At 45.3% G+C, this 13,156-nt stretch overlaps 1 protein-coding gene across 1 annotated transcript; it reads right to left on the minus strand.

Moving 5' to 3' along the window:
* Positions 1-6,921: 6,921 nt before the first annotated feature.
* LOC119303630 (cell division cycle 5-like protein) lies at positions 6,922-12,825 on the minus strand. Its single transcript, XM_037580760.1, has 4 exons — positions 12,167-12,825; positions 9,466-11,181; positions 8,469-8,750; positions 6,922-8,069 (listed from the first exon to the last, which is right to left on the minus strand). Exons 1-4 carry the CDS (start codon positions 12,341-12,343, stop codon positions 7,164-7,166), a joined length of 3,081 nt encoding a protein of 1,026 aa, XP_037436657.1. The 5' UTR covers positions 12,344-12,825; the 3' UTR covers positions 6,922-7,163.
* Positions 12,826-13,156: the final 331 nt, after the last annotated feature.

Raw genomic sequence — 13,156 nt, forward strand, 5'->3', positions numbered from 1 at the left:
TCACTTTACCAACATCATTTATCCACTTCATATAGTATGGCCTTGGGTGCTCCCATGTTGGCAACACAAGAGACTCCACCACATCCTTCCTAATCATGTTGCTAGCACTGCCACCATCAATTACCAGTTTGCAAACTTCTCCCTTGATGGTACATGCAGTTTGAAAAATACTCCCTCGTTGTCCTTGTTCAACAATGGTCTTGTCATCTCGCTGGACCTTATGTGCTAGCAAACTCTCCATATCAGGATCATCTTGAGGATAACATAATATGGTATCACCATGACCTCTTTCAATTCCATCCTCTAACTTAGGTGTCTCATCTTTAGATTCTGAAATATATTCCGCATCAACTAGCAGAACCCTTCGTTGATTGGAACATTCATGCTTCATGTGTCCATGCCCTTCACACTTGTGGCAAATAATATTGCGATGATGAGATGACGTCGCACTAGATGAAACCTGAGAAACCTCCTTAGGCGCAGCCGCCACTTTGCTTTGTTCAATGCTTCCCGACTTATAAGAAAGAGTCGGTTTAGCACTAAACCCACCATCAATAGGAGAAGAACCACGTCGCCCACTGTTGTAAGTTGGACGAGTCTCTGAAGCTTGCTTCTCCAATACCCAATGTTCAGCATGCTCCGCTTGATGAAGCAACTCATGAATATCATTATATTGCATTAAATCAACACGGTCATGAATCTTTTCTTCTAACCCCTCAAAGAAACGTACCATGGTCACCTCCGCAGACTCACGCACAGCTGTACGGATCATCAAAACTTGCATCTCCTTGTAGTATTCATCAACTGATTTTGTACCTTGCACTAGACGACGCAGTCTACTATGAAGCTGGCGAGTGTAGTAAGCAAGCACAAAACGTTCCCTCATAATTCGCTTCATGTCAGCCCATGTCGTTGGTCGCTCATGAGTACGGTTCTTATTATCCCACCATACAAGAGCATACTCTGTAAATTCCATAGATGCAACACGAACCTTTTTCTCTTCGGAGTAGTTGTGACTGTCAAAAATCTGATTTACGCGCATCTCTCACTCCAAATATTTCTCCGGGTCAGCACAACGTCCAGAGAATTCAGGTATGGTTATCTTGATTCGACCCAAACCATCATCGTCGTGGGCACCATTGCCGCCATAGTCACGGCGCCGCCCAGCATGGCGGTGAGCCTCAGCATCATGCCGTGGTCGGTGAGGTAAGCCTCCACGGGCATCAGAATCCTCAGAAAAATCACCATCATCATCGTTGTCGCGGTCACGACGTTGTCGAGGTGAGTGGGACTGTCAGGGTGCCACATCTCTCGCCTGAAGGCGCTGAACTGCTGCGGTGAGCCGATTAAGACTCTCAGTCACCACCTGTAGACTATCAGTGCGCTATCGGTCGCTGGCGGTCAAACATTCGTTCAACCTGTCCTCGACGCCTACAATATTTGCAGACAATTCCTCAACACTTGTCCCAAGCTTCTTGTTGGCTCCCTTGATCGCCATCAGATGGATACGCAAATCATCACTTATCTCCAAACCCTCTGGAAGCTCATCGACCTCCTCATGATCAGATTTGTCATGCTGCGAGTTCACCATCTTTCGAACAGTTGAATCAAATAGCAAGAAAATAATTGTACCGTGATCAACCTTGCTCTGAATACCACTTGATGCGCCCTTCGACAGAAAAACTACAGCGCGAATAACTTTTCCTGATCTTTCACGGCACAATTCGGTTGCAATCAGTATTTCTCCTTAATCTTCAATCGTTCCCCTATCCGAATAAGCGGCAGCAAATCAATCTGCAAACCGGCGTAACAACGATCCAGACTACTCCAGAACTAGACTTACTAGATGCAAATCTAATTAAACAACATGCAAACCCTGCGAGACACCGGAATCACATGGACGAGCCCTTTGGACTCACGTAGCAGATTAGAAGTCACAGGCTCCAATCCTCCACGCCAAGCAAACACGAACCCTAGATGGATTCTCCAAAAAAACAAGCAGAACTTGGCCACAGGAACATAGCGAGTTTCTGGTTTATCTTACGTAAAACTAACTCCCCTCATACACGGCCGGTTCGGCCCTATAAATAGTGCGCGCAGGCACTTGACTCGGCTAGACTTGTACGACTACGACTCTTATTACTAATTGGACTCTCAAGCTGACCGTAGCTTGTACTACTACTACTTTGACTTTTGTAACTAGCACATGCACGTACTAGTACTAGATAAAACACTTTACAGTAGATGGCACGCATCTACTAGTTCTGAACCTAGAAATAAAAAGGACACACAATACTTGTATGTTGAAATTCAGTTCAATTCAGTTTCAGTTGAATTTTCCCCACGGTCAAAAATTGGCATGGAGTCCTGAATGTGGGCTTCACTTTCTTTGCTGGTATGATCTGCATTGTGTCAGTTGCGCCGGTGTCATTCACCCGACGCCTAGCTGGTACCACATACTTTGCTACATCATCAACCTCAATCATGGCCGCATCAGAGGAGGAAGAGGGTGTGGTTCCATTAGATGTAGGTCGGGCGAAGGAGGGAAAAGTGATCGCCGAGAAAGAAGAAATATATCAACTGACTGCAAAATAATCACTTTCTCAAGCTTGCATTATCAAAGAATTTTATTACGATCAAAGGTCGGTTGAGAAAGATATATAAAGAACACACACAGATGATCTCTCTATAGCATTGAGGTCCTCTCTCTCTCGCTCGCTCGCTCTTTGTCTCAAGATTCAATGAATCTCCTAATTTAATAAATATAGAGTCAGCATTCAAGACATATGCAACCTTATGAAATGCATGCGAGTCTATGACACAACAAAATTTGGTTAGGTGCAGAAGGACTGGCGATATAATACAAAAGTTAGGTAAAGGAGGATTTGGTCATGCCGGGTGGGCTGAGATTTTGAGTCGACCATGGTTATCCATGCCATGTGCATGATCTCTTTATTATTATGAAGTGTGCACAGTTTTCCTAACCAGGTGGTGCTAATCTCATATAATTAATGACACATGACTTCTTGAGCCATAGGTGGATGTAGAGTTCAGAATAAGAGCTAACCAGAAAAGAGCAATGTGTGTGTTGAAATTGGAGAATCTGATAGCTTCATGACCATACAATATGATAAATATGGTGAATCGGGCAGAGCTTGTTCACATCAGTAGCGCTAGCATTAACGCCTAGATCCTAGCTTCTCAAGCTTCTTTTTATCCCACTTTCTCTAGTGATAACCACTATAGGTCATCTATGTGTACATCCAAAGAGAAGAGATCACGTATGTGGATGGGTTGCCTAGGATTAGAAGGCACAGGGAAATATTTTGGAACCTCCCTCGTCTCTTCGACGAGCAATTTGGCTCCTTCGGATCCAAGAGCGGATGATTCGGCAACTACGATTTCCTTTCTCATTTCACCGAGTTGTGATGATTATTGTTGATGGCCACATTTTAATAGGTTATGGGCCCTCATTTGGATGGATTAGCATGATAGGATGATAGGACGGGCCACTTTTGCCCTTGCAAGTTATGATGTCCTCCATCCCACAACCAAAGTAGCACTAAACCCAACAAATCTATCAGTCGAACATCAAGCATTATGTCCCTGCTAACACCAACATTCCAAATCTAAAAGAAAGGCAAGTGTTTCAATCCATCAACTATGACCGACCACCAGTGAGTCCACTAAGATTTGTATCCGGGCATCTAGGCTCTAGTATCACGTGTTACACAATATGAAGTGTCTCCTGCTTTTTTCTCCAACCCACATGTGTCCTAGACTGCTACACGAGTGCTTCGGCCCACCTCCCATGCTTTAAAGTGGTGTTCAAGGGTGCCACACATAGAGATTCCTATAGAGGTTCAACATGTTAACACACCCAATAGTATTGTCCTATGCAATTTGGGGATGATAAGTTGTGTGGCGATGGAGATCGAGGGTGGTGGACTTGTCATCCACAATATCTGATTTTGCAAAATCAAGATTGACTTCGAAATATTGCCACCCAGCTTGTGTGCTTATTTTCTCTTTTCTTGATTTTCTTCTTCGTTTTCGTTCTAGGTACTTGAAAGGACCAAACTGCCCTTTAGGATATGTGATTAGCTCTGCGACAGTGTGTGTATGGATTAGAGCATCTCTAGCAGACCCCGTATATCCGACCCGCAAAACTCGTTTACAGTTCGCGGAAAAACGGTTTTGCGAGCTGGTGCGGGTGCCGGCAGAGCAGACACCGCATAGCGGAACTGTAAAACAGAATATCCGCCCGCGTCGGCCCTCATATCAGATGGGTTTTTATCTGAATTTGACACATATGCCACATATTTAGAATTACTAATTCAATATAAGAAAAAATATCAATATTACAATACAACAATCATCCAAATTACAATAATTATTGAAATCACCGAAGCAAGCTAAATAATTCAATATAAAACTTGTCCTGGATACAAATCACGCATGAATTAAATGAAATGAATGGAAAACTGGATTGTGTTGTTGCCCAGCCCTTTGCTAATGGTGCTCAATGAAATCCTCCTGAAGCTGAAAGTGGGTGTTTGCATTTTCAATCTCCTTGTAGGTGTGAAGAAATGCTCTAATGTGGTTAGGGTCTCTACCTGGTTTGACACGGCTGCCCACATTGTCGTAGAAGAACTCCAAGTTCATGCCCCTTTCATCTTTGAGAATCATATTGTGAAGAATAACGCAGCATGTTATGATGTTTTCAAGGATCGTCTGTCCCAAAAACAAGCAGGACCACGAACAATGGCAAACCTAGATTGCAAAACCCCTAATGCTCTTTCAATGTCTTTTCGGGCTGCCTCTTGTACCCTTGCAAATTTACATTGTTTCCTAGTTTGGGGGTCTTTGATGCTCTTGAAAAATGTGCACCAAGAAGGATAGATATCATCTGCAAGATAGTACCCCTTTGTGTATTTAGGTCCATTGATAGTGTAGTTGCAAGCAGGAGCATCACCACTAGAAAGCCTAACAAACAAATGAGACCGTTGCAACACATTGATATCATTGAGAGTACCCGGCATAGCCAAAAAGCAATGTCAAATCCATAAATCCTCGGATGCTACGGCCTCTAGCACAATTGTTGCATCACGAGACTTGCCACAATACATTCCCTGTCATGCCTTCAGGCAGTTTTTCCAAGTCCAATGCATACAATCAATGCTTCCTAGCATGCCAGGACAACCTCTTCTCTCACTTTATGCAATCAACTTTTTTGTATCTTCCTCATTGGGTGCCCGAAGATATTCAGGACCAAACACACGGATGATCACTTTGGCAAATCTACACACTGACTCAATTGTAGTATCTTCACCGATGCGAAGGTACTCATCGGCGTAGTCAGCCGGAATGCCATATGCAATTACCTGCATAGCTGCCGAGATTTTTTGATATGCACTAAATTCCTTCAAGCCCGCGGCATTTCTTCTTTGAGTAAAATACCGACAATTGGTCTCGCAAGCTTGCACTATTTTTACAAAGAGGGATCGGCGCATTCGGTACCTTCTTCGGAAGAGGTGCGGCGGATATGTTGGATTGTCCGCGAAGTAGTCTTGCATCAACATCTCGTTCCCGAGATGGCGATTTCGAGGAATGCAAAGATGGCCGATGGTCGATCCTTGCCGTCTCTTTCGGTTCTCATCTTCGTGCTCCTTCACGGTGAGGGCCATCACCAACGTCTGCTGCCGATAGTTCACAAGCAGCGTCTCAACATCCGAGCCGTTCGAATCGGACGAATCCTCGAACAAAAACTTCTCACAGGGGCTCAATTCCATCTAAATTCACAAATACGAACGCTACATGAACCAACTATGCATAGCGCATCCCAAAGCACAAGCACAAGTACTCATCGGCGGCTTGGGCGGTAGCTCTACGGCGGTGGATCCCGGGGCGGCGACGGCGACTAGGGGCGGCTCGGCTCGGCGGATCCGGAAGCCAATGAAGCGGCTAGGTGGAACAGGGTGAGGGGCGCCCCCACGGCGGGATTCCGCCCCGCGGATTTGGCCAGAATCGCCGGCGGCAGACGGGCGGAACCAATGGCTGGCGGCTGCGGAAGGGGTGGAAAAAGGGCGCGGGTTGAAATGTCCCTCCCGCCAACCGCTTTTCTGGGATACGGGGCACCGTCGGGTCGAGGGAGAAACCTGTGTTTTCGTTGGTTGGAGGTGAGATTTTACCGCACCCCTCAAATTTTTTTGCGGGTCCGATGTGTTTACAGTGTTTGATCGGGCAGCATTTTACGCATGGACTGACGGTTATTTTGCGGGTCGTGGCATTATACAGTGTCTAGTGCTCTTACGGTGCTATGCAGCAGCAACCAACGTATTCAGAGCTTCAGTATTGGGGGTACTATTACTGGTATTTGATGGTATTTTAAATACATGTACAGTACTAGGATAGAAGTGTTGCGGTGTCAGTGCTTAAGGTTGTGAACGTAGAGGGAATTACTATCAGTGATCACTCAAATTAAGGTTGTGAACTTAGAGGGAATTACTAGCAGTGATCACTCAAATTTTGTGAACTGAAGTGGTTCTTATGCAAAAAAAAAAAAAGGTTAGAAACTTTGCAACTCCAAGCTACGGGCTTGCGTAATGCTTTCCATATCTCATAAGAGTTCGGGTGATTATAACGAAGCCTAGATGAGTTCCACCACTGGGAATTTAGCCTAGGTTCTGCATAATTATCCATTCAACTGAGAATGTTCAGAGATTTGGATTGTCCTGTGGCACAGTGGCAGCTGGTTCACTCGGAACAAATTCTTGAATAAGGCTTCGGGCTGCATGCAGTTTTCATGAAGCTCAGATAACCGGCTGGCACAAACATCCAATATTTGCATATTCTCTTTTTTTTCCCTCAAGTTCATATTTTCAACAGAAAAATGCAAATGTCAGGTTTCTACCTTCCAAATAAATTTTCAGACCAACAGAAACTGAAAAATGCCTGACGAAAAATGACAAAATAAACATGGCACACAAGCGTGTTCGGAAGGAGTGAAAAGTAATAGTCTACAGCCTTGAACATCCAATTTGCTTCCATCCACAATTTTACCAACACATACAGTTTCACACTTTGCAACTGCATCCTGTTTCTAGTTACCTTCCTCATCATGCTTGTGACATGCGCCGCAGATGAGGTATGTGGTAGATGTTTCATTCAGGGACCACGTCACTCTCTTCATTCGAGACAGCTTGATCTGAAGATACAGGTGTGTTCCCTACATCTACAATTGTAGCATCAGGAGCGGCAGGAACATTGTTTCCCTCTTCCTGGCTACCAGCATCAACATCCATGCTACCATTGGTATTGTCTTGACCATCTAATTTGGACGAATCAACCTTGTCAACAGCTCCCTCATTCATGGCAACGTTCTCACCACTCTTAGCGTTAGAAGTACTCTGTTCAACTGAAGCTCCATCATTATCCACTTGAGCATCCGGCAGAGGAGGAATCGGACCTACAAGTTCTCCAGCTGCATCTGCGTTGTCCACATCCATCTGATCCCCGATGATTTCTTTGCTTCCTGCAGCTTCTTCATTGGCAACCCTGGTCTGTCCTGATTCCTCTTCAATGCCGTGATTCTTCCTCTCATTTTCTTCCTCAGCAGCACCATCTTGAGCTGAAGCTTCCTCCACCTTGCCGCAATTTAGAGCTGCAGCTTCCTCCTCCTTGGCGCGATTTTGAGCTGCAGCTTCCTCCTTGGCACGACTTTGAGCTGCAGCTTCCTCTTCCTTGGCGCGATTTTGAGCTGCAGCTTCCTCCTCCTTGGCACGGTTTTCTGCCTCTATTGCCTCCTTCTGTAGGTTAAGTAGCCTCTTGTGCTCCTCAAGTTGTCCTTGGATGCTCTGGTAACCAGACAACAGATCACCATAGCGGCTTTGGAGAGTCTGTTCCAGTGCCTTCTGTTTATTCACTTCTTCAGCCAAATTTCTCACACGATAGGCACCGGCCATCTGTTCTTGTTTCTGCAACTCTTGGAAGCATTCAAGTTCTGTTGCCGCAGTATTCATCTGCTTGAAGGTGTCCTGGATCTGTGACCCCAATTTTGCAGCCCGCGCCTAACAAATCAAATAGGAAGTGAAGCAAACCATCAGCATTGCAAATCAACATGGAAAAGCAAGAAACAATATAAAATCGTCACCATACAGTACTCTTTTTCAGTATATATCAAATGAAAAGCAAAATCAGAAGCTACCACTACAGTGGTGTATCTCTTTGCAAATTATGCAAGTTCGGTTTCGGGCAACAGGATAATCTTTCAAATTCTGGGTTGGCTTCCACATAATGAATTTTTAAATGACAGCGAACATCAATGAGGCAAATGTTAAAGAGGCGTCCTTAAACCAACTAAAGAGAAGCATTTAGCATAGCCAGACTGTATAAAATGATTGCCTGAAGAGAAGTTAAAATTGATATAGACATGCCAGAAAGAAGATGACACATCATCCCCAACTAACCTGGTAACCTTGTGTCAGCAGCTTGATCTTCTGCTCAAGCCGAGAAGCCTTCTTTGCTTCGTCATCCATTCTCTTCTTCACCATTTCAAACTCATGTTGCAAGGCAGAAATTTTATCAGCATTTCCAGCAACACTAGCAAGACCATAGCTGTTGTTAGTAGGGAAAAACATAAGGTCCTCTTGGCATGCATCATGTGACTTTACAAAATCCTCAAAAGATTCATTTTCATGGCCCATGGCCACACGAAGATACTGAATCTCCTCCTCAACCATAGAACTTGCCTGTCGACAGAGAAATTAAGCGATTTAAAAAACATCTCCAGTACATTAAACTAAACGATGCAAATAGGATTGACACAAAGAACAGTAATAACAAACATAAACGTGTAAATGAAGATTTGGCAAGAAATGAACTCTGTATACGGTTAAACGAAAAGGAACAGATGGCTATAAGTGATTACTACATTGAGAAAGTGTTTCATCAGTAATCCAATAAATGCATATCTGACTAGAAAGAATACACATCTCAAACTTTGTCAATACTATTGTGAAGAAATACTGCACAGATCTCTACAGTGCGTGTGTGGCCATGTGCCCGTGTGCCCCTGAGCATAACATAACAATTCTAACTAACACATTACTTGTAGATGATAACATCCTTTACACTCTCAGAGGGGCACTATAAAAATATATGTTCCCCTCCCTTGCCATCCCCAGGATACTATTCAATGCCAGTGGATTAGCTATAGCAAACATGGGCAATCAGAAGTGACTCATATGGTTGGTACAGGAATAGTTTAGACCTGCTGCACTCATATGGGTGCTATATACCATATAACTGTGTTATGCTCACGAGTATATACGATTATGAACCCACAGCAAGTAAATATTAATGCACCTGATGCTATACGAAATTTAGAATATACGTTATCAGCAAATGGATATACAGTTCAACATCAAATACCAATAATAAAATAAGGGCGGAAAAGAAGCATACCTCTTTTAGTTCATGCTCATCGAAACCTTCGATTTCAGGGACGAAAGCTGCTGTGTTCGCCTGACGCTTGCTTCCTTTCTTTTTATCTCTCTGAATCTGTTCATCAAGCGGATATTTAGCATTATCATGCTCAAGGAGCCTAAGGAGCTCCTCATTTATTAGCTCAACAGCTTGTTCAAGTGATGTAGGAGGCACAAAGGTACTTCTGCTTTCACCACCTTTAATCAGAGACTGCCGGAGAATCTCCACTGAAGCCGCAGGTGGCCTAGGCAAACTCCTCTGCAACACTTTGGACCTCTTTCTGAGCAATGCCTCCTGCCTTGCTTGTTCCTCGGCCCTTTCTCGTGCTAACCTGTCTGACATATCTTCCTCAATTTTCTCTTCAGATTCTTCGTTCTCCTCTGTGATAGGTGGCATAACTATCTGGTACTCATTCTTAGGCTGTGGAATAGAAGCAAAACCAGATCGCAGACCTTTTCTTAACTCTGCTTGCCGACGAAGCTCAAGCTGTGCGCTGTCTTGCATTTCCACCTCTTCATTTATGTGAAGCTCATCCCTGAAGGGGGTCCCTTTTGGAGTTAACCCAAAGGAATTTCCATCTCTGGACGGTGTCATACCAATCCTTGGGGTAACACCAGGGCCAGGGCTAGCCAGAGGTGTTGCCATGGGATTTGGAGTCTGCATCTCTTTCTTACGTGGTGTAACGCCAGAGAAATCTGATGGATGAAGCTCTGGGTTATCGCCTCCTAAAAGAGGTGTTTGTGATTCCCTTAGACGTGCAAGATTCTCTGCCTCCATCATAATAGCATCACCTTTCCCACCTGGCGTTCGTTGCGGGGTTCGCAATGGTGTCATACCAAGCCTTGGAGTCTGGGAATAATTTGCAAGCAGTGTCCTAGCAGCAGTACTTCCTTCACCAAGCTCCTCGGCTAGAGCAGGATCGCCAGCATTGCCCATCTTAGCAATCTCCTCCAATTCAATATCAGAAATTTGGGGTGGTGGAAGCATTAGTTTGGACCTTCTTGTGACAGCTTCTGGGTCATTGAGTTTATTTGCTTGCATTATTGCGGCAGGGGCATCCTGCCTCTGCAGAATCTTGTTCTTGGCAATGTCTTGCTTTCTTAACTGAGCCTCTACATCCACTCGTCTCCTCCCTTCAAGCTCCTCGATGGTAGTTGGAAACTGCACATGCTCAAGTGGCCTGTCCTCACCCACTGTATCATAAAAGCCTGGAGGGGGTCTCTTTTCAAAAGGGATCTCAGCATTATAGTCAATTCCCTTTCTCTTCCTTTTCTTGTGCCGGTTGTCAATACCAGCTGCCTTCAGTTCTCTCCTTTTTTGCAGTGATGCAAGCCGCCTCGCCTCTTCAAGCTGTTTCTCTCTTGCCTTCCGTTTTGCCTTTTTACCCCTGGTGTTAGCCAAGCGAGCCCTTGCCTCAGAAAGCATTTCCTTTTCATCTTCATCCATGTCAACAGGATCCGGACGTGCAGGTTTTGACTCGGGGTTTGGATCAATCTCCCCAGGTCGCAACTTTCTTGGGTCATCATTAGGCTCATAATTCTCATCCTTTGCACAGGCAGCATCGAGCAATTTTTCATAACGCTCGAGGCACTGGGATGGTGTTCGACCCACGATAGGTGCAATAGTCCTCCATTGAGTAGGCATGAGCTTAGCAAGATGGAGCAGCTTCTCATCCTCTTCCCTTGTCCACTCAGTCTAGAATCAATACACATAGGGTTAGTTAAGTGATATAAACAACAAATATATTATTCCAAAGATAACTGAAAACAGAAAATGGGGCATATCTATGTCATAATAGAGCAGATAACCAACTAAAAGAAGTATGCAGCATCATATGACAGGTAAAGATTGACGGTGATTTTGGACAAGTCAATTCAATTAGCATGTAAATCACACAAACTAGAATACAGTTCAGTTAGGTTTACTTGGTTTTTATTAATGAAGCATTAAACATCCAATTCAGAGTTCTCAACAAAGGTTTATTAAAATCTGTTCTATAGATCTTTTTCTTTGTGGGAAATCTGTTTTATAGCTTTAACAAGCTAGGTTCATATTTCAATGACATCATACAAAAGGCGTGAACAGCATAACATCATGCAAGGCATAAAATATTCATAACCAGAAAATAAGTAAATGACGCCAACACGAAGATGACGTTATGTGTTCATTATATTACTTTTTTTTAATGAAAGGGGTTTCCCCCCGCCCCAACTTTTATCAAAGCCAAGGCAAAACCATAAGTTCATTATATTACTTTTTCTAACAAAAAAGAATACACTGCACAAAGACAATAACGTACATGTCACAGTCAGTGCATAGGATTTTAGCATGGTATGACAGGAAGAGAGATAATATAACCTAAAAACCAATCTGTAGGTTGTTAAATATGAGGCATTTCAAAAACATGTGCAGCAATTTACAGGAAATATGTACACTAGATAGTACTCCATCCGTCCCATGATATGGGATGGAGGGAGTACAAACCAAATAGCATTCCCTCAAAACAGTACACAGTGTAGCATCTCAAAAACGCCACATGATAATCACGGATCCTCTAATTTCTACTCACTGCACTATCACAATTACAGATCATCTATCATAACCCATGCATAACAGCATCCAATTGCTAACCAAACACTAAGCTATCGCAAAATTTACGAGGGTTAGGGTGGGGCATTACCTTCTTGATGGAGGGGTCGAGCCACTCGTACCAGCGGGCCTTGCACTGCTTGGCGGACTTGCGGACGAGCAGCGAGGAGATGCGCGCCCACTGGTTCTTGCCGTACTTCATCACGGCCGCCTTGAGGATCTCGTCCTCGGTGTTCTTCCACACCCCGCCCTTGATCATGATCCTCATCTTGCCTCCCCCTCGTCGCCTCGCTCGGCCTCCTAGATCTCTTCTCCTCCGCAGAGGGCCTCCCGGGTTCCGCTTCCGCGCCGCCCCCGCCGGGGGCTCCGGCGAGGCCTCCTGGTCCCTCCTAGGGTTTGAGGGGGGGCAGGTCTAGGGTTTGGTAGGAGGAGGAGGGGCGGCCGGACGGGGCGATGCCGACAAAGGGGTGTGCGGCGCTGCGGGGCGAAGGCGAGGTGCGGGGTGCGGCGGCTGGCAGCGAAGGCGAGGGCGGACCCGGCGGTGAGGGCGAAGGCGAGGGGGCGGAGACGGTGCCTGGTCGCTGCCGCGCGGGGGATGGTGAGTGGCCGGCTGGCTGGGATAGGAGGTCGATGCGCGCCGGCAAGGCCGCGAGGTGTGCGGCAGAGGACCGGGCTCGGGCGCCGGCGAGCGGCGATGCGGTGTTGTGGCGGCGTGGCGCACTGGTGGTGGCCTGCGGCGGCGGGGAGGGGAGGAGGGGTGAGGTGAGATTGAAGGGTTAGCAGGCCAAGTAGATGGGCTGGGCTGAGGCGGTGCGGGACTAGGTCGGTTTTCCGGTTAACGGACAACAAAAGAACAGACCTTCAACTCAATTCATTCTAGCGAACCAACCTGTGATTGGATGATTACCGTGGTATCATCAGCTCATCAGGATTTAAATTCTGGTGCTCGCATTTATTTTTGGATTTATTTTAGAATTTTCAGTGATGCGTATTTAATGGGAGGAGACGTTTTTGTCGATGACGAAGCGCCTACGGTGACTTCGTAAATCTAAGATGATATGCCGGCTCAATCTTTCAAAGG

Source organism: Triticum dicoccoides, chromosome 5A, assembly GCF_002162155.2.
Source record: "Triticum dicoccoides isolate Atlit2015 ecotype Zavitan chromosome 5A, WEW_v2.0, whole genome shotgun sequence".
NCBI lineage: Eukaryota > Viridiplantae > Streptophyta > Magnoliopsida > Poales > Poaceae > Triticum > Triticum dicoccoides.